This window comes from Augochlora pura, chromosome 3, assembly GCF_028453695.1.
Source record: "Augochlora pura isolate Apur16 chromosome 3, APUR_v2.2.1, whole genome shotgun sequence".
Taxonomy (NCBI): domain Eukaryota; kingdom Metazoa; phylum Arthropoda; class Insecta; order Hymenoptera; family Halictidae; genus Augochlora; species Augochlora pura.
The window spans coordinates 9,435,202-9,457,346 of record NC_135774.1 but is presented as its reverse complement, the minus strand read 5'-3'; the positions used below and the strand labels follow the sequence as shown (position 1 = coordinate 9,457,346).

General features: G+C 36.6%; 2 protein-coding genes across 3 annotated transcripts in view; one reads left to right on the top strand and one right to left on the bottom strand.

The window, feature by feature from the left end:
• Window positions 1-12,703: 12,703 nt before the first annotated feature.
• LOC144467632 (uncharacterized) lies at window positions 12,704-17,128 on the top strand. Its single transcript, XM_078176522.1, has 2 exons — window positions 12,704-12,749; window positions 15,252-17,128. Exon 2 carries the CDS (start codon window positions 15,272-15,274, stop codon window positions 17,126-17,128), a length of 1,857 nt encoding a protein of 618 aa, XP_078032648.1. The 5' UTR covers window positions 12,704-12,749; window positions 15,252-15,271.
• A 2,173-nt stretch (window positions 17,129-19,301) lies between these two features.
• If (integrin subunit alpha inflated) overlaps window positions 19,302-22,145 on the bottom strand; it is a 149,118-nt gene continuing 146,274 nt past the window's right edge. For both annotated transcript variants that reach the window (XM_078197514.1, XM_078197515.1), the window contains one exon: window positions 19,302-21,992. In XM_078197514.1, the coding sequence (XP_078053640.1) occupies window positions 21,903-21,992 (90 nt within the window). In that variant the 3' untranslated portion in view covers window positions 19,302-21,902. The remainder of the gene's footprint in view (window positions 21,993-22,145) is intronic.

Here is a 22,145-nt window from a genome sequence, read left to right as displayed (position 1 = left end):
TTAAATCATATTTAATAATAATTTATAATAGTCGAACGACGAATTTTCGTCGTTTGTATATCACAGAAAATAATTGATTCTTGTTCTTTTAATTCTAAGTAAATTATATTCTAATTTGTACTAAACGGAGAGAATTTTAACCAAAGATGTTATAATTCTAACCATCACTGAACAATACATGATCCTGAACAAGTTATGTTGCCCTTATATAGACTATATCAGTTCTATAGATAGTGTCAAAAAATGACGGCACTTTATGAATGGCAGTGCAAAAAATTACTGGAAAAATATGTGTTAATATTTCGTATTAGTTTCTTAAGTCGTACTCCATTTAAAAGTCGCATAAAATTGAATTGTGGCGGCGATTAACGATATCTTTTAAAAGCTCAGTCAATCATAATAGTTGTTAACATTTTATGATGCGCGAGAACGTGTTTCTTTGCTGTCCTCGCCGATTTTTATAATATAAGTAAGACTGTTGTAAAATTTTAGCTATAGTATATACGCATTATCTATTTTAGTAAAAGTAGAATCGTATTTATTTTTACACTAATATTAGTTTAAATTATATATAATACTGATGATAATTCTAAAAGTATATTAAATGTTCGGTCAACCTTTAAAATGTAATAACTTTCTTAGAACTGAGCAAAAGGGATTAATGGGCCCGTAAAAATGTCGATCTACCGAACCCCTAATATTTTTTGATATACAATTAATATATTCAATATATGGTCATTTGATTAAGAAAAACTCTCAATTGTCATTCCAATTACGGCCGTATGTCATATCATATACGTAAACTAGCTTAATTTTTTATTTGACTAATTCAAAAAAATTCTATATTCGACTAATTCAAAAGATTCTTTATTAAAATAATTTAAAAAAGTAATATGAAAGAAATAAATTAATAAACTATGAAACAACACTTTATACGCTGTTACTTCAATTCAAATCAATTATATTCCCTTTGAATTTCTACACAAATAAATTCTCATTCGAATAAAACCTTATTCAAATAAATTCCTATTAAATAAAACCTTATTCCAGCAATTCCATACTGAAATAAAATTTTACTCAAACACATTTTCACTGCGATAAATTCTACTTCCATCAAACGCCAATACGACACTCCCGGATCAAATTGAATTCATTAGTCTTCATCTTTCGCCCGTCATCCACCTAGTACACGTTATCTTCCGACAATTCGGACTCGAAGGCATTTCCCTGATGACGGTCCTGGCCATCATTAAGGGTCGGGGATCTTTTCTTCCATGGCATACGGGTCAATTTAATACGCGATTTACCTGGCCGAAGGGTGCACATCGTTCGGATCGGTAGGTCGCCAGTCTTGACGGGTTTCTAACTTATGCTCGGATCTGGAAGAAAACGCAACAGCGGAGACGTCGAAGAAAGAACGAAGGTAAGAGAGGTAAAAAAAAGAGGCCGAGATCGTACGGAGGAGGGTGGACGAGAACGAGAAAGAAGAAGACGAGGCAGCGGCAACGGTAGATAGAGAAAGAGAGAGAAGCAGAGGGCCACGTTCCCCGACAATGGATCCGACAATGGGTCTAGTCTTCGGAGCTAATGGAGCGAGACTTTGCAGTTTTCACACGATGATCGGCGTAACGTGGCCGTTCCCGACTCCTCTGTAAAGAAAGAAGAGCCCGTTTTGGGTCGATCGAATCTCCCGGCGTGTACACCCTGCCACGGTACAAGATTAGTCGGATATCTGTCGACCTAACTGGTTTGTCGCCACGGCTAATCGGGTTAGGATTACACGAGCCCGAAACAAGAGATTACAAGAAGATCGCTACTACGTTCTGTATGCAGAGATCGGCGCTAGTTACGTACCATCAGCAAAGAACAATAGCCAGTTTACCTGACCGAGACAATATTTGAAAACGATCCGAGAGCAAACACTTTGCACTGCGCTCGTATAAAGGGTGACGTTCTACCTGTCGGCTTCAATATTCATTTTCCTAACTAAACGCCCCGTTCCCGGAAGGTTAATAGCGATAATAGCTTCCACTCGCAGCCCCGTATCGGTTCGTTCTTATTATGTGGTTCCAACGTTCCGATTAGCAAGCGGGTTCGTTGTTCCAGAGGCCTGTTCGAGTTTAAACAAATGGACACGCCGCGAACCGCGCTTCGTCATTAATCATTCGTCGGCTCATCGGAAGAGAGAACGTTCTCTCTCTCTCTCTCTTTCTTCCTCTCGTTCTTTTCCTTCTACTCTCCGCATCCGTCACTCTTCCACTCTCGTGGCCGAATTCGATATTCATTTGTTACACGCCGTTTAGAAAAAATCGCCGCGCCGTTGATAATCGATAACGTCCGGTCACAATGATCTCTGTTGGTTTAACGTTACCAACGTCTTGCGGCGAAGGAATTAACGATCCCGGAGGTGCGAGAACAAGGGATCGGCGGCATGGTAGGGTACCTGCTCCGGGACGACGTCGGGGCCCCGAAATCCATAAATTTGTGCTCGGTCGCTCGGACGCAAAGATCGGAGCCGAAGGGGTCCCCGGCCGCCGCCGCCGCCGCCAATTCCATTCGGACGGAATGACACCCTCGTCACAATACGACCTGTTGCGTCCGAGTCCAAGAAAGAGGGGCGAGAGAAAAAAAAAGGAGGAACGAAAGAAGGAAACGAACGGGCGGAGGGTACATCGTGAGAATATCTGTCGTTCAAAGGAAGCCGTCGCAATGGACGGAGCAGTGCACCGTCGAAAAGACGGCGAAACGGACTGCTGTGGTGCCGTGAGCTGACGGGGAGAGCACAGCCCGCGACCAGCTGGCGAACCGTTCGCGTGCTGGTCGACACCGAAAACGTCAGCGTGTTCGCGATGGTGCACGCGAACCGCTCGCGAACCGCTCGCGAACAGTTACAAGCTTGTTCGCTTTGAATTAATGCCGGTGACGAACGCGTTAAATTGTTGCAAACACGACGGGAATGTTTCCAGCGGGGCAGGCATGAAAATCAAGTACGCGTTTCAGTATGTAGTTCAGAATTACAGTGTTCACCCTGTAGATGTCCCGCGCAGCCGAGCGCGCTGGCTGCGCATGCGATTTTCATAACTGCGGTGGTTCCTAGTTAACGAGCAGTCCCATTCAGTCCCATTGATGCGCCGCCATTCGCGAAGGTGTTGGCATAGGGGTTGAAACATATTGTTTTTTGATAGCTTCGGTCAAATATTATTTAATTGATTCGTATCGCAGTGTTTGCGTTGGATGTCACAACCCTGTTCCATGTCATTCGAACTGACAATTTCTTTATATTGTTTATATTGTTTATATTATTTTATATTATCCGATGTAAAAATAAATTATTTATTTACTGTATATTATATATCTAGTTATTATTGTTAGATTTATTTTATAGCGATATTTATTTGAAAAAGGGGTCAGTGACTGTTCCGTGACAGTGACGAGTTTCTTAATGCACTCTTAATGGAAGAATATTTTTTCGGAAGTAATGAAAAGCTGTTATTGGTAAATACGTTCTTTAATACAGTGTACAATACAAGGATTCAAGAAAATGTAATATAAAGATTCAAAATAATATAAAATTAAGATTCAACATAATATAATATAGAGATTCAAAATAATATAAAATTAAGATTCAAAATGATATAATATAAAGATACGAAATAATAGATTAGGTGTAAGGATAAGTTCTCTTATATTTGAATAAATGCACTTTTATGCGTTGTCTATCCTTAACAAGAATTCTGATCCGACTGAAACCATTTTAAACAGTTCGATTAATATACGATTGGTGATTTATACATATTTCATAATATTTTAGTCAGTTTCTTAAATTTATAAAACTGTTAACATGAATGCAAAACAAATGCACTTGAGACATCGTATATTATATGAGTTCCAAAAAGGGAAAAGAAAACTTGTGCGACGTGTTTAGAGAGGACGCAGTAACAGCTTAAACAATGCAAAGATGGTTTGCGAAATTTCGTTCGGGTGAATTTTCTTTGAAAGATGACCCCATATCAGCAAGGCCATCAAATGTTAATAATCAAATGCTATATAGTACGATCAGGACAAATCCTGTATTAATTTCCACAGAAGCGAGTTTAGAGCTTGGAATTCATCAGATTACTCCTTTGGATCGTATTAAAAGGCTTTAGTTTTGTGTCTAAACTCTTTGTCAAACGATAGAACTTTCCCTTACACCCAATAATGCGAGGATTCAAGTTTATAATACTGTTTTCGGAGTACTGTCCAATTAAAGAGGTGTCCATGGATTTATGACGGGGATGAACCTACAGAGTATCCAAATATTATGTCACTTCCGGGAAATAAAGGGTTCTTAGGGACAATCGAAGTAACCCTTTCCTTAACGCAAAAATCTGTAACGAGATTTAATAATTACTTACTTTTTACAATATAACTAATTTACTTAATTTAGAATATAATTTAAAATTACGTAATTTAAGAGATTTTGTAATTACTTAATACAAAATGTAGTTAGTAATATTGATAATTATGTTATGAAAATTAGTTGTAAATTGTCGTAAATATGGAGGAGAAATATTTTGTGCGAACCAAGTTCATCTCTCTAGATAGACATATGTATACATATGTCTAATTATAGAAATTGACGCTAAAAATTGTAATTATTACAAGTTATTACAAAATGTATTTTCTGAGATGTTTGTGATGCGATTTTACCATTTCGATCAGTTCCATATAATACATCAAATGCATGTTTTCCATATTCCATGTATTAATTTTAAATTTCCGTAAGCACGTATTAAATAATATATACGTAATAAATAATATACACGTAATAAATAAAAGATGAATATGTATTTGAAAAATAAAAACTAGTTTGTATAATTACATTTAAGCAATGTTTTTAAACTCGCAAATAGTTGATGAAATTTAATTAATTAAAACGAAACTAGGAAGTTAATATTTATCATAGGGGGTGGTATTGGAACTCTCTTCAATCCGAAACATTCTAGTCAAATTCAATTTATTTAAATATATATTTTGCAACAAAAATGAATTTTCAAAATTAGTCAGAAATTAGTGTCACTCATTTGATTAACGCGACGCCCAACGTCTTCAAATTTATTGTTTAACAAGTTCAAAAAATACTTGATTATCTAAAAACTGTTATTTCTTCGTTATATTTCATAAAAATGTCATTGTAATACTATTACTGTGTATATATATTGTATTGTAAAAGTCGCATTGTGTTGCAAAAGTTATTACTCACCACCGGTGAAAGCAGAACGTGACAGGTATCTCCTCAAAGGGCAAGAGTAATTAGATTAGGGATTAAGGATTGCGGATTAACGGTGAAAATCATTGTCCGAAATTGTCCGCAGTCCCGGGCCAAATATTATGATCTTGTGCACAGGTAGTACGCCCGTAGCATCGGAAATACCAGCGGGACGTAAGTGAACATTCGACCAGCAATGTTTCGCACAACAGACGGATTAACCAAAGTAATCCAATCGTCAATTGACTTACGAACAATTCGGCAATCCCCGCCTATCGAACGGCGTGTAAATTCCGACAAGGTAACGAAACCCGAAGAAAAGCATGGGAAATCTGCGGGGGAGGGAAGGGGGAAACCTCGAGGAAAAAAGGGGTGTTCGCCAGCGTTCCGAACGGCCTTCGTCGAGTCATCCTTCACCTATAGATTTTAATTAGCCGGCAGCCGGGTCGTTGCTTCTCTCTATTGTCTCAATCGGTGCCGGCCGACCAGGCTTTTGTTGCGAGGGTGCTGGCGCGGCGGTGGCGGCGGCGGCGGCGGAATCATCCTCCCTCAAAAGGACAAACAAAAATTCTGGACCACGGCCGACCGAATATATGATTTGTGTGGCAACCGGCCGAGAAAACGAATCAGAAGGAACCCAAACAACCGCGGACGGCCGGGACTGATCAAACAGTCCTGCGCATCCGTGTATACATACATATATATGTACATATATGTATATATCCCATGTCAAGTCAACGAGGAATTAAAATGGATAATTGCTTCCTTCCAGAGCTCTCGTTCCGCTCAGACTCTTCCAGGTACGCTCGTAAAAGGGTTTTTGATAGAAAATTAACGACCTCGCGAATATCCCCGCTAGCTTCCTCCCTCTCGATTCTTGCGAACGACGCACAAAATCATCCTCCTGTATTACCACCCCGTTTTTTTTCGTGCTCGTAATTCGGCTGCGACGCTGACGGAGCTGCGGCTCACGAGACATCCAGGTTTACTTAGGAGATGTGCCTGGGTAAACGAAAATTATCCGCGTACACACGATTATTTAATAATATTAAATCTACCACGGTCGAATCGATTGTTTTTTTATTTTTAAATTATTTTAGAACAATTGAGACATTTTCATGGAAAATGATTAATTAGTTATATTATTGGATTAGTAAGTTATGTTATTGGAACAATGATTGTAACAAAAATTGTATGACATTTAATTAAATTAAATCTATTTATCCTTCTAATGCTTAGGTAGACAATGTTCTCATTTGCAGTACCTCTAAAAATTAATACAATGTTCGAATGATGTCCTGCAATTTTTTAAAGGACCATGTGCTCATTGGTGCTTATTGGTATATATAGTACAGTTTATAAAATGTAAATTAAGGCTAATCTATTAAAACGTATGATAAAAAAAAACAATTTTGATATCACTTGCGTTTGAAATTATTTTCTAAACGTGATTTAAATGTCAACCATTTATATCTTATACTATTTCCGTTGAACGAGAAATATTATAATTAAGTCGTATCGTCGCCACAGTAATTAGGTTAGGGAAAGGGGTGTTATTTATTGTAGTTTCTCCTGCCATAAATCCAATAGTTTGCGGTTACTTAATCGGGGTTAGTTATAAAAATTTTTACAAGCTTCGCCGCGGGTACACGTTGGTCCGCAATTGTAAATAACACGAAATCGACAGTAAAACCGTTCGCAGCCAGTTAGAAGATCTTATTTATGAGGTACTGGGTTCATTCAGCTACCTCATGAGATACTCAGATATGATTGTTCCACCTCGGGTGACTTATGGCACTTCATATACCCCGGCGAAGGTCACCATCCCTAATCGCCGGGCCGTTTTCAAGAGAAAAATTAAACGATCCGCAGAGAGTTCGCCGGGACACCATAATTGACAAGATTATCCTCCCTTCTAGGGGACAAGTCGGCACGTTTTGTCGCGGCAGAAGTCAATGCCGCCCACGAGGCCGCGTCCGCAGTTTTTCTCGGAAGGGAAATATTGTCGGTCGCAGTGCCCCCGCGGCGCATTGTGTGGTTTTATCTTTCAACAGACTCGTTTGTTCAACCAGTATCCAGCGGCGCGGCCGATCCAGTGTCAAAGAACGCCGATATTCCGACCGGGGACAAGTGTGCACCACCGTCGAATTTCCGTTGTTTCAATTTACCGGACGCCGCGGACGGTTTTCATTTCACGTACAACGCCGCGACGCCGAAAAACACCCGGCGAACGTTCGCCGTTCGCGAAAGCCTCGCCGGAGAGCGGTCCGCGCGGAAGTACAACCGGCTGTCCGTTCGGACGCGAGATTGACATCGGAGCTTTCGAAGATCACCCCCCGCGGAGAGGACTAAAAATGACGGCGGCCCCGCGGCCACAAAGACCCCTGGAAACCTCAAAGTCATCCCGACCGGCACACCCGGCTGGTCCATCGGCGGATACTGTTGTCAACCTGGCGCGTTTGCTCCGGATAGTTCATCGAATCTGTCGGCTGCCTCGCGATTGAATTAAATTACCCGCGAATGCGCGTACTGTATTTCGAAGGGAAACGAACGACGAAAGTTGGGACGATGACTTGCGATCGATGGACGGCGGGTGTAAAGAAAGAGTCAACAGCGATGGGTCGATCCTGAAGGCCCGAAGAATGGACGTAGAGAATCGGGGAAAATTGGATTATCTTGTAAATTACGGATAAGCTGCAGCTTACAAGAGAACGTATCCCTTTCTAGTGTCTCCTCGTGTGGCCATAAATTATTGTCGGAGTTCGTGCCTAGAGCACTAGAGCCCCAGTACTCGTTCAATGGGGATTATATCGTCGAGAGCCCGGAGCTCACCCAGGTGTACCTGAACGTTGAATATTCGCCGGGAAAATAGGAGGTCTCGTGGAAAAGTCATGGTCATGCTGCCGCGGCACGATACCACGGGGCGAACCTTATTCCTTGACTTTTATGTGTTTCGGCCTATAATTTGCTTTTACACGGAACCGAAAATATTCAACGAGCTGTGGTCGCAAAGAGAAAGACCCCTAGCGGTTTTCTGGCTACGTCGCTGTTAGGGTTAACCGGGCCCCCATTCAACCCTGTTATGGTCTGTAAATCAACATCCTTGTGGCACTAGAAAAATCAAATATTCACGGAGATTAAATAAAACATTTCGTCGGGAAGTATAATTGATGGAATTTCCTGTACTTTCGAGAAATTCTGTCCTCTCGCTGTAGGACCCGATTAACGGTAAATTATGGAACATTGAAATCTCTGAACTCGGTAATTTCTGAAAAGAATCTCTTCACTTAAGACGTGTCTCCTCTTCTGCTCGTCGGGTCAGTGTTTTTATGTTCAAATATTCATTTTTTTCTTCTTTTTAAATCGACAGTTTTGTTTCGGGTAAAAGAGGAAGTGGAGGAGAAAGTCTGTACGCCATTTAATCACTTACTTTGTATACACGTGCGATTTATAATTAAATATCGATATAAAATACTTTATAGAAATAATATTATAGCTTATATAAATATATAGATTAATTATTCCATTTATAGATTCATAATTATTGAATAATTTTATATTTTATTTTAATAATCATATTTTATTTTAATAGTTATTGATATATTTTTATAAAAACTATACATTTTTTATATATATACTGCTGCCAGTAATAAACGCCTAATTTAGATATACGGAGAATACATAACATAGAAAATATTAAAAACAGCTTATTTACAAAGAAAATAAATATTTTTAATACACGAAAATGTTCAGTAAAGTCGCCTACGTCGATGAGATGCAAAGAATTGTGAGAAAAATTGCGCGCTAATTAAATATTTAACAAAATCGAGCAAACTAATGCGCCATTACATTAAAAATATATGGGTTTCGAAAAACATAAACTATAGCATACATAAGGCATATAAATATATCTTAGAGGTGCAAAAATATAAAGTAGAGTCTCGTGCATCGAGTAGCAGTAAGTAATTGCAGTAAAAATCGCGCTGTAGTTGTGTAATTAAGAAAATAACGAATGTGGCACGTGAAAGTGTATAATGGCGCCATCTAGCAACGGTGTCGAGAAACTTGAAAGTAGAAAAGTTCAAAAAATTTGCGAATCAGTTTAACAAAATTGAATTTCTTGGTCTCAAAATATTAGCAATACTTCAGTGCCCGGATTGTATGTTATATCTCGTAATTTTTTAATACTTCTTAATTCAAGTTTTTCAAAAATATGCATCTAATCGACAATGGGACGCTAACGGCAATGAAGCAGCAGGCGTTGAACTATTACAAAGTTTTTCAAAATTTAGTGGCAAGCTGAAAATTTAAATGAAATTATTTAACGTCGTTATGTGCTACGCGCAATTAACGATTGCAAAATACAGCGTTTCTAACTAGCGAACGTGCAATAGTTGCAAAAGTGCAAAACAAAACGTGCGAGTGTGAAGATTTTTACTATGTTAAATTACCGAGATCTATAAAACGTGTTGTTTAAATTTTCCTTATTGTCCCGCAGACAAATCTTAAAAGAATATAATTTTACAATGTCGGACATCGACAAATTTACGCGTTTCTGTCTTATTAATGACTTGTACTATCCACAATGTTCGCAAATATACTAAATATGTACTATGCAAGTTAAAAACCTGTTCGAAAGTTGAAGTTCATTACCGAATCTCGGGTGGAACTTTCCAAAGCTGACATAGTCTACTTTACCCAACATATGGCTTTTTAGTTCATCGTTTAGTCAGAAAAGTAGCAAACATTAATATAATTTAATAAAACATATTAAACATTTTAAACGTTTAATGGCTCACATTATATGATAATGACAACGTATCGCAATTTATTAACGAAAGTCAATTTTATTTATTGTTAACGTCAAAATGAGGGTATCATCATCAATAATAAAATCAATCACTGTAGGAAATTGCAATAAATGTGGTAAATGATAATTATATATCATACAGCATTTCATTGTTTGCATTCGTATTCTTCGAATTTTAACTTTCTAAGTCTATGACTATGAATTCTAGTATGGTATCCTAAGTACTTTCAAATGGAAAACTTTGTATATTATAATAAAATATACTTTCGTCCATCTTTAATTTGAGCTACCAGATATCGGTAAATCATGGTGAGAAAGTATAGAAAAATAATACTTTTTTAATCTTCCCTGCAAGTGTTATTTCTGTTGTGCAATTAGTTGCTAAAATTACATTTTTAATGTACGCAATTTTTTTCAGATCACAGTGTTCCTACGTTGAAGTGCACACCCTTCTATTTATCAGGTATAGTTTCATAAGGTATAGTTAGGATAATTCTTTAACGAACAGTGCTGCCATCCGTAACAGAACGTTGGAAACTTGTCATGTGGTTAAAAGTTTCAGCAATTTGCCACGGATGGCACCACAAATAATTAAAGTGTGGCCAGTTAAATATATTGATACACGAAATAATATCCTACTAGCAAAATTAATATACATAAATAAAGGAAAAATGTAAAACTGTAATGCATGTCGTACAAAATCTAAAACATTAATAAGTCAATATCATGTTAACCAAATTATGTACAATAAAATCCAATAGCAACAAAAAATAAAACTAAAAAACTATAATATTAAGTATATAACTTAACATTGAAGAAGTAACGCTATGTTCAGTAGAGGCAATGAAGGTCCCAGTAATTCACTACAAAAGAGTTATTTTAACTTAACTTTATGTATCCATACTTGACAACACATACTCAAAATAAGTATAAACATTTTAATGAAAATTGTGTAGTAATTCAATATTTTTTAATATATTTTCAATTATGTAAGTAACGTTCTATAATAAATTGCGACTTTGCTGCATTTTGATATTTATAAATGTACTCCACTTTAACACAGCAAATATTTATCTTTAAAAAAGTGAGCAGGTGACTACTTTGTTTATATTGCGAATCAAGAATTAATTTAATCACCCCTTTCAAGGGTTTAACACGTTTGTCGCCGCGTCATCCATATCTGGATGACAGGTACGATTCTGTGGGTGCCCCGTCACCTAAGTATGAATGACGCTCTTCTAGTTCGTGTTAAATAGGATTTTAATTAGTTTATTTAAATTACGAAAATTCTATTCACAGAGTATTATATTTATTATTCATTGATTTATATTTATTATACATTGATTTATATTTATTGTGCGTTAATTTATATTTATTATATATAATATAACGTTATCCCACGCGTTCCGATTGTCACATTTCGGCCAGGTAAGAGACTTAACCAATTCACCCTTTACCGATCGTGTTAATATAAACCGTAAAGGGTTCTGTCCTCGCAATGTATCTTTATTTAAATGTACGTCGTAAAAGTCAAAACTATACCAGTAACCGAATACTCTTAGTAGTAACTGTACGAAGTGTCCCGCACATTAATGTTTTAAGATCGACTTTTACTATGAGAAAAGGAAAGCGGGAGTCGTAAACAAGCAACGATCTGACCTGGTCGAAGGGAAAGTATTGTCATAGTCTTCGCATTCAATCGAATTTTCCTATTACCCTAATTAACTCGGTGCGGTTGTAAAACGTCACAAGGATTTCGGAAACATAATACGATAGGTCAAAGGACAGAATTTGGTTACCAATCTTCATTTACGCTTCGTCCATTTGCTATTCGACGGTAGTCTTTTGCATCTTTGTTCGTTGAACTAGCCTTGATTTCACATAATTCGCACCGCGTTGCAATAATTTGCCTTTTTGATTTTTTAGGTACCTACGCTGCGGCTGCAACAATGGGCAGACTTTGCTACCCCAATAACAGATTAGATAAGCAAGTCGCGATTTGCATTGCAGCGTCGCGAAATCAACTATCGCGACTTGTTTTTAGATTTAGTGAATGATGCGAGAATGATCGCCTTGAGGTAGCTTTGTTCATCTTTCAAAGGTCATGCTACACCTGCAACCCTCTACAGTGTGGCACTCGTGATGCTTTTTTAGAGTTGCAAGTTTAAGTAACAGCGTTATTTATTATACCGTTATTTATTATAGCGTTATTTATTAAAGCATTACTTATTAAGTAAAATAGTATCTATTTATAAACTATTTGCAAGGTATTCATTTTGATATTTCAGATTGATGGTGCTGGCTATCGTTATCAATGTTGCTATTATTTATCTCAAACACTTTGTATAATAAAGACGTATACGTTATTTTGTGAATGAAACTAAAATTATTTGGTAAAATGTTGATTTATTAGCGCGTGACCTGAAAATTACGCGGGCCCACGGAGCGTTAATTATCGTCATCATGTGGTATAATATATTGTAGCGTATGTAGCACATTTGGTAGCTGCCACATCAGCTTTATTCCGTTTTATTATGATTTGAATTCGAATGTCCCTTGCGTTGGGGACATCCGCGCGATGTATTTGTGCGTGCCAAACGGTTACATTGTGTGTTCCCTCGTGTGCTCGTCCTTGTTCAGCTATCGAAGTGTGAACACGTGCCCACAAGGAATATATTATACACGCAAGTAAGTTATATTTCTCACAATGCGGATTATTTAACCAACCCCCTAGCAATAATTTCTAGAAATTGAAATTTGAGTGAATAATTTAATTATTTAACATTTAATTACAAATCTCTAGAAAAATATTTATTAAATTAATAGTTGATAAATAGGTTATTCGGGGCAAATCGAGCGGCACAAAATAATTGTGAGCTCTGTTCCAGAGCAGACGAAAAACGCGTGACTTTTTGGTTAAGTCTAACTAACCTAAAACTTCTACATCACCTACCCAAAGTTTATTAACCTCAAAATATATTGTATTGCATTGTCCTTGTATACACTCATATATGGAAGTCTATAAACTCTAGTATAACTTTGACTTATACGCTACATATTTAAATAAATATATATAATATATATATATATATATATATATATATATATATATATATCTATGTCGTTTTATATCTTTATTTTACATGATTTTATGATTTGTTTGCAATATGTATTTTTTAAAATAAAATAACAAAATATTTTTACTTTTCGAAATTGTTTTTCCAGATATGTGTAGACATTAAAATTAGTAGAATATATTTAATAGCTTCGGAGATATATAAATTGAAATCCAGTTGTAAAAGACAGTTTTCGTAAAAATCAGCAAAAACTGAAAATCTTAAAGGTTATTAATTCTTAAAAAATTTTAAAATTATAAAAATGTTATCTTCACCATCCCACCCTAATTTCTTATCAACTACAACATATTTCACTATCATGAGGATCCCCGATATTAGAATATAGCATTATGACACCATAAAATGGCTATGGAATTCAGACGTAGTCGCAACATAAGTTTTTTGCAAATAACTAAACAACTAAAATAGATCTTTGTTTGGTTCAAAATTTTGCAAATTAGCTAGTAAATGAATAATTTATTTTAAATGTGGTCTAAGTCTAAGTAAGTAATGTTTTTATATTTCTAATGATTATTGTGTTCCAAAGGCTTCGCTAAAATAAAATTATGTACAACGTAGGAATGTAAATATCAAAATAATTAGCTCAATGTTCCTGGAAAATGGACTTAGGCCACTCTCGATATGAACGTCTTAAATAATTGACAATCTGATTGGTATGTTTTTCTAACCACTGTGCAAGCGTTATTTTATCGAAGTAATTGATACAGGGATGGTGCCAGTTAAACGAATTGTGGGATAAATTGACGGCGCGTTTGCTATAGCTTCCGTTTATCGCGGATTTGATCTCAATTGACCTGCACTTATCTCATAACCACAGAAAGAGTGGGGGGTTAACTTCTGTAATCAGAAACTAACGCTTTAAAAAGTCGAAAGGAAATCCTGCGTCTACTAGCCTAATTACAATCTTCTCAGGATTTTGTATATAATTATATTATATTATTGTATATAATTAATAAATCGATTGTATGCAGTGGGTACAAAAAAGTATTCGTACTCCTTTCGAAAATTAAGAATTTTTTTAAAACTGCGCCGAATGATTTGAATCTTTTTTTTGGATAATAAAGAGACTAGTATAGTAAACGATAACTATAATGCTCTTTCTTAATTTTTTTACTATTTAGAATGACGATAAAAAGAATAAAAATCTCCCGTTTCTTTAATGTTTTATCCGAGTCTATAATTAAAACTAACTCTATAATTAATCTAACTATAACTAGAAAATTTAAACAATGTCTTTCGCAGATCTGACAATAGATCCTGTTTTAGATCCAGCTTCTTTTTATTTACTAAGACGACAACAACTGAGAATAAATGATCTACGGCTTTGATTGATGATATTTGTTAGGATCGATAGACCGGTCTGATATTCGACGCTTCAACTTTGATTCGATTATTATATATTCTCAGTACAAAGAATTCATTACATCAATTTTGTGCAGCTAGTAATTTGCCAAATGTATCGTGATTTTATCAAAATTTACTTTGTCAAGATCTTCGCAAACGTTGGTAATTATTGTCGACTAAATGTAACTTAAATAGAAGCACCTTTCAATGTAACTGTTTCGACGATTCTTTCATCGATGTCTCAGTTGGATAACCCGTTGACAGAGTGATGGCGCATCAACGAACAATCACGACCAGTATTTAACCCTTAACGATCGTAAGTCATCTCTGACGTGACATTATACATTAGGCTTCAGTGTTTGACGTCTGATAAGGATTAATAGGAATGAAGCCGTCTTACTCGATTCGAAGTTGACTGTAATTTTTAGAAGTTTTATGTAATTAAACACATTTTTGAACGTTACTTAAAATTATATTCACGTTTGTTGCAAGCGTAGCATTTAATGCCTTTCCCGTTTGTTAATTATGTTACATGACATCAGTAGTCGATCATTATTTCAATTTCGTTGAATTTTATATCCAGAATTTTGTTTCACGTTGTACCATTTTACCATAGACATTGAAATATCCCCGAAACATCTTGCTCCTATGGATATTTTCCTCGACCTTCTTAAAAATCTTTTCTCTTACTCTCTTTTGTGTTTTCCAGTCACCTCTTGCAAATTGAAAATGGATGAAGCTCTGCTGGACGATGACGATGTGACTGTCGTGGACGAGGACGGCATAACGCTTTTGCAGGTGGCTGCCACATCCGGTGACCTGAAAACGTTCAAAATGCTGGTGGACGACAGGGGCGTTGATTTCAATACCAAAGACAATAAAGGCAAAACAGTGTTGCACTTGGCCGCCGCCTTCGGGAACTTGGGAATAGTGAAATATCTGACGGAGGAGAAGCAGGCCGACTGCAACGCCAAAGACATTAACGACACGTCGATTCTGCACATGGCCGTCTCCTCTGGCAACATGCAGATGGTTAGGTTTCTGGTGAACGCGAAAGGGGCCGATTGCAACGCCAAAGACATCAACGGCAGAACGATTTTGCACACGGCCGCTGCCTTCGATAATTTGGAGATGTTCAAATTTCTAGTAAACGAAAAACACGTCGACATCAATGAAACGGACAATTGCGGCAAAACTGTGTTGCACACGGCCGCCGCCTTCGATAACTTGAAGGTAGTGAAATTTCTGGTAAACGAGAAACAGCTCGATTATAATACCAAAGACAAACATGGCAAAACGGTCTTGCACACGGCAGTTAGCTTCAGTAACTTGGGGATAGTGAAATTTCTGACGAATGAAAAGAAAGCCGATTGCAACACTAGAGACGACGATGGCACCACGCTTCTGCACCTAGCTGTTTCACCTGGCAACCTCGACATGGTTAAATTTCTGGTGAATGAGAAGAAGGTCGACGTCGACGCCGTAGACAATATCGGCAGATCGGTTATGCACACGGCCGCCGCTTTTGGTAACTTTGAGGTAGTCAAATACCTGGCCAACGAGAAAAAAGCCAACTACAATGTTAAAGACAAAAATGGCACGTCGGTTTTGCACATGGCTGTTTCTTCGGGCAGCTTGGAGATGGTGAAATTTCTGGTGCTCGAGAAACGTGCCGACTGCAGTGCCAAAGTGGTCAACGGCAAGACAGTTTTGCACACGGCTGCTGCCTTCGATAATCTGGACATAGTGAAATTTCTGCTGAACGTAAACGAGGTCGATGTCAACGAAAAAGAAAACAATGGCAAGTCGGCTCTGCACACGGCTGCTGGCTTCAGCAACTTGGACATAATTCGATTTCTGACGAACGAGAAAGAGGCCGACTTCAATGCCACGGACAATCACGGCACGACGGTTCTGCACATCGCCGTTTCCGCTGGTAATCTGCAGATGGTTAAATTTCTGGTGGACGAAAAAGGGGCCGATTGTTCTGCCAAAGACTTGAACGGCAGAACGATCATGCACACGGCTGCCGCCTTCGACAACTTGGAGATCGTTGAATTTCTCATCAACGAGAAACAGCTCGATTTAAATAGTAGAGACAACAATGGGAAAACGGTTCTGCACACGGCCGCCGCGTTCGGTAATTTGGAGATCGTTCGATATCTGATAAACGAGAAAAATGCCGATATTAACGCTAAAGACAGCCATGGCACGTCGGTGTTGTACCTGGCCGTTTCCTCTCGTAATTTGGACATGGTTAGGTTTCTGGTGGATGAAAAAGGTGCCGACATAAACGTTACGGCTGTCGACGGCAGAACAATTTTGCACGCGGCTGCCGCCTTCGACGCTTTGGACATTGTCAAATATATGACGAATGAAAAGGGGGCCGATGTCGATGTCACGGACGATCACGGCGCGACTGTTTTACACATGGCCGTCGCCTCCGGTAACTTGGAGATGGTCAAATTTCTGATAGTCGAACGAAAGGCTAATTTTCATGCTAGAGATAATTATGGCAAAACGGTGTTGCACACGGCCGCTGCCTTCGGCAATTTGGAGATAGTTAAATTCTTAATTAGCGAATGAGAGGTCGATTTTAATGCTAAAGGCGGGGAAGAGAGACAGTTTCGCAGGTGGCTGCTGTTATCTCTGTTAATTCCGAGATGGTTAATGTGATAAATAAAGAGATGGCCGATTTTAATACTAAAGACAATAATGGTAAAATAGATTTGCTCATGGCTGCTGTTTTTGGTAGTTTGGAGATAGTTAAATTTCTGATAAGCGAATATGAGGCCGATTTTAACGTTAAAGACGATAAAGATCAATTTTTGCACTCGAATCTCTCGAAATAAGAGAAACTGTTGTTAGAAATATTAATAGCTATAGTTCAGCAAGTTTTTGTTAGCTGAACGACAGCGGGAGTTTTATTCCACACTCTATTGTTAGGAGCAAATCACACGATGTTGCGTCGATTTATAATATACAGAGTGTATTCTTATAGAATAATTATTAATTGTAAGATATTTTTAAAAATCTGCCTATGAAGTGTTTTATATGAAAATTAAATATTTAGTATAGCCGCGAGGTGTCCTTCAATTTACTATGCCATTGTAAATGGTTATAGGCGATGCCATGGGTGATGTGGAGCGATGTGAACTAAAGATGGGTTTGCCTTAATTTTTCAAGGGAAACGGAATTTGATCGGTATTCAAAACACTTCCTTCACAGATTATTGGAAATTGTGATTCATTTTAATAAATAAATCGTGCATCCACCCTCGCAAATTTTTACTTATAAATAAATCTGAAAATACATGCTATTTTATCACTTTTTATTCTTATTTTACTTTGGTGTACAAAGTGACTCTCTAAAATATTCATTAGGCATTTTTGTGCTCATGTGCTGAATTATTACAGATCTTCTAATCTTCCTTTATATTCTCCTGAAAATGCGCACAATCTTGCTGAATATCCATTCTTTGAATACGATATCATCAATTTGCAGTTTCGATGTAAAGATCTATGTAACAAACTTTGAATATCAAGACTTTGAAATTACTTTCATTTGTTCCATAAAGTGACAATGAAATTGTCGTTTAAATATTTTGAGGAATGAGAAACGCAGGAAAAAATGTTCCGTCGATACACAATTGACATTAATATCAATTTGTTGAAAGTACACCTTATTTGTTTAATCTTGGAAGCGTCTTGAAATATCTGAGAAACTTCTATAATATTTAATGTAATTTTTAATATTCCTTAGAATTTTGATAATTTAGACCGAACGGCCCTAAATGGAAAAGGAAAAAGTTGTTCAGAATTTTAACTTTTATAATATATTTCAACGCTATAAAAATCGACCTCCGTTGAATGGTAGCATCGCCGTAGTAGTAAATCACATAGGCGTAGGATTAGCGCAGGTAAATTGCCAGTGACCCGTAACAATGGACGACTGCAAAATTAACTGCATTCAGTATTCTTAGTAGAAATGAAGTATACAAGAAATTCGCTTCTTGCTAACGCCTTACTTTTTTGTGACTGTTGGTAATGTTGATCGCGGCAAGAAATGGTAACAGGGTTATAGAATTATAGGGCCCTTGAAACTGCATGCATACTAGCTTAGTGTTCATAGTAAGAATCGAGTATGCTGTATACCCCATTTTAATTACTTCAGAGTTTTAGATAGCATAGTTTACAAGTTGGTAAAAATAGTGAATTTTTCAATTGAATATATCGCGGTAATAATTCATCTACGTATTAATTACTTTTAATAACAAATTGGTAAAATATTGCTCTAGGAAGTGCTTAATAATATCGCTAACAAAATAAATGATTATAAACATCAAGCAGTGAGAAATTAATCAATTATCACTGTAATCTATACAACTAGTCATTCGGTATTTCGAGTGATTCATTATTTATAATAACAAATTGAGCTGCGAAATAGACGAGTGTTTGCAAGCCATAATAGTATACTGCAGATTCGCTCTTATAAACATTAAAGAATTGCTCTTTTTAAAAAGAGATACTAAAATTTATTCAAAAAATGTATTTAATGTAATGTAATATATCTAATATCTAAAGTAGTAAAATATACTTAGAATCAGATTTGGAAGAAAACTGAAAATAAATTAAAAGAAAACTAAATTTCTCTTTCACGTTGGAAATATAATTTACTTAATTTTCTTACATGCTAATAATTTCGAAAGGTATCGGATTCAAATAAAGAAAACATCGACTGTAGTATTAATAATATTATTTATATATATATATTTTTTTTATCTTAAGTCTGTATATACAAGTCAGTTCTACCTTCCTGCATTGCTCAGGAATTTCTTTCTTTATTTTCTATATAATTATTATTGCGTTAGCTATTTTTCCATTCGAATAGTTTTAGTAATACAATTAATAATTTACAAGATTGTACACACATACACAAGGGGCGGAGAACCCCGTTCAGGTTACGGATCTCTGTCATACGTTACATATACATCGTACAATGCAGAAATTTAATAAATAATTTGAGATTCCGTTGTTGAAATTGCTTTGTCGATCGAAAGAAAGAGGAAAGTACAAATCGTTCGCCGATGCCGGCAACAGGTGAGATCTGTCGATAATAAACCCGCAAACGCGTCGAAATATATTCGGGGGTCGACCGGACGTGTTAATGTATTAAAAAGATATACCTAATCGATTACGTTTTCAAACATTTCATTAGCACGTTTTACGACATATCTTTGTTCTCGCAAAATAACTCTCTTACATAAAAGCGGCTTATTTTTGTGCATTTTCCTTTTCGTTTGCTACACTTCCGTTTTTTTTTCATTTCTCCCACCTTTATCGTTTTCTACTATCAATGGGCTATCATAAATAAATATTATTATTAAGTCAGAAGAAAGAACTTCGAGTCCTATTAGTTCACGGTACCATCTCTATTAAACAGAGTGTCTTGTAATTTATATTGCGCAAAAGAGTTCGTATAAAGTTATTTGCTGTTTGACCTTGCTCTTTAATAGCTACTCCGAGTTTTAACAATTTCTAGTAATAAAAATCTATAAAACAATAAATGGTAACAACGGGTTGATAATTCTTCGGACGTGAAACGTAGAAAAATATAAAAATGTAAGCCCTATTTTGCAAACCAAAATAAAATATTCTGTCGCGAGAGATCAGGTCAAACAGGACCTACGTGTATACGAACTTTTTTTTAAATTATTTTCATGTTCCTCGTTTGATCTACACGTTATGGCACACCCTGTACATTTACAATATCGATAAAACTTTGAACTACTCTGCGATTATTCGGTGAAAATTGCACCTCCTCTCCGTGTCGCTCTCGAAACGTTCGAGATTCAATTATTATTTCTACAAGCTCCGAATTGAACGATTTGTTAATAACAATCACATTCGTAAGAATCTCTTTGTTCGATTTTTCCATAAATCTTCGATCAACGAATTTCTCGTTACTAGTAAAAGAAGACGATCTTCTATCTACTCTTTGCGATTAGAAAAGATATTCTAGCGAACGTTGACTTTCTACCGTCGAGAGACGTTTATTAACCCTTTGCGATCGAATGGCGACCCTAAAAATAATTTTGATCAAATTTACGTCGAAAAATGCAATTCCACAATGTATAAAATATAAGTATAAACAAATATCTTGGATTTACAGTTAACATGGCTTCGATTGCAAAGGGTTAAACTGTGCGTGTAAGGCTCGTCGAGTTTTATCGACGAACAGAAGGCTTAAGTAAATACACAGTAGCTTATGAGTCACGAACTGGCTTGAAATTGTTGTTACGTCCTTATTTTATTTCATTAAGTACCCCAAAAATCATTTCAGACGAACTATGAAAGATTCATTGAACATCAAGTCGAATATATTATTCTATTCTGAGAATTGGAGTTCGATTGTTCTAACTAATTATTGTTAACTTTTTGTCATCAGAGACTATTTTTCAATATAAATAATTTGTAGTTTGCTTTTCGATTATTTCAAACATTGCAATGCTAAAAGTGTGGAACCTTGTAGTGTCTAACGCTTTGTACTACGATATAAAAATAACTGGGATGTGTTTAATCAGATTTTGTGCAATTGGATAATAATAGTCCTGATAAATAATATTCGATAAAAATCGTATTATTCTTGAAAAAATGACAAAAAATTACTTCTTGTCACTTCTTGTCACTGATATACATGTTAAAAAAACACCCCTAAATGCATTTTAAAGATTTGCAATAAATGCAAATTGAAAAGTTAAATTTGTCGAGTATTAAGACCAATACATGTACTTTAAGATTGAGAAAGTTAACAATAGTCATAAAATCTTAAAATCAATAGCATATGGCATCCCATGGTCAACGTCACATAATGTTCACACTTCATGCTTTGCAATGTAGAAAACAAAAACTAAAATACTCGATAAATAGAAGAGTTACGACAATTTCAAAGGAGTAAGCGACTCGTGGGCCAGTATCAAAGATTTAAAAATGAGAAGAAACGAGATAAAAATGTAAAATGTCTCCTGACTAGAAGCTTGCATGGTCGAACAGCAGGAGCTGGAAGGAGTATTCAGTGGCAGTAAAATATTCGCAGAATCGCTCCAGAACCTCTCTAATTCGCTCTAACCAGTTTCCGTAAACGTTCTGGAGATAGAGGTATTCGCTATCGTTAGTAAACATTATTTTATACACGTGTGTGGCAGTGCTGCGTTACAGCTCCGCGTGATCCAGCGAACGCATATTCCTGCTCCGTCGACGCATTCGCAAGGATCAAGGCACTTCGTTCGATTGATCGATGTCGTGCACGACGTTTATCGTGAGACACGAGAACTCTCACCGGTCTAACCATGATTTATGCTTCAGTGATCGTCCCCGTGGAAGTGACCATTCCTATTCAATGGCTGTCTCTCTGGCGCGTCTGATGGTCTGTGCCTCTTGAAGAATCCGCACTGTTAACATAAATAAACACCGTTAACGTTTCCAACTTAATTATGATTGCCTGCATGTCATTATAGATTGGTGGACATTTTATATTATCAGATCAGCTTTTATGGGTACATTCGTAAAAATAAGGAATTCATTTTAATTATCAAATAGAAAAT

Excerpts from the sequence above, each read along its gene's own strand:
- LOC144467632 (XM_078176522.1), top strand. The coding sequence starts at position 15,272 with ATGGATGAAGCTCTGCTGGACGATGACGATGTGACTGTCGTGGACGAG.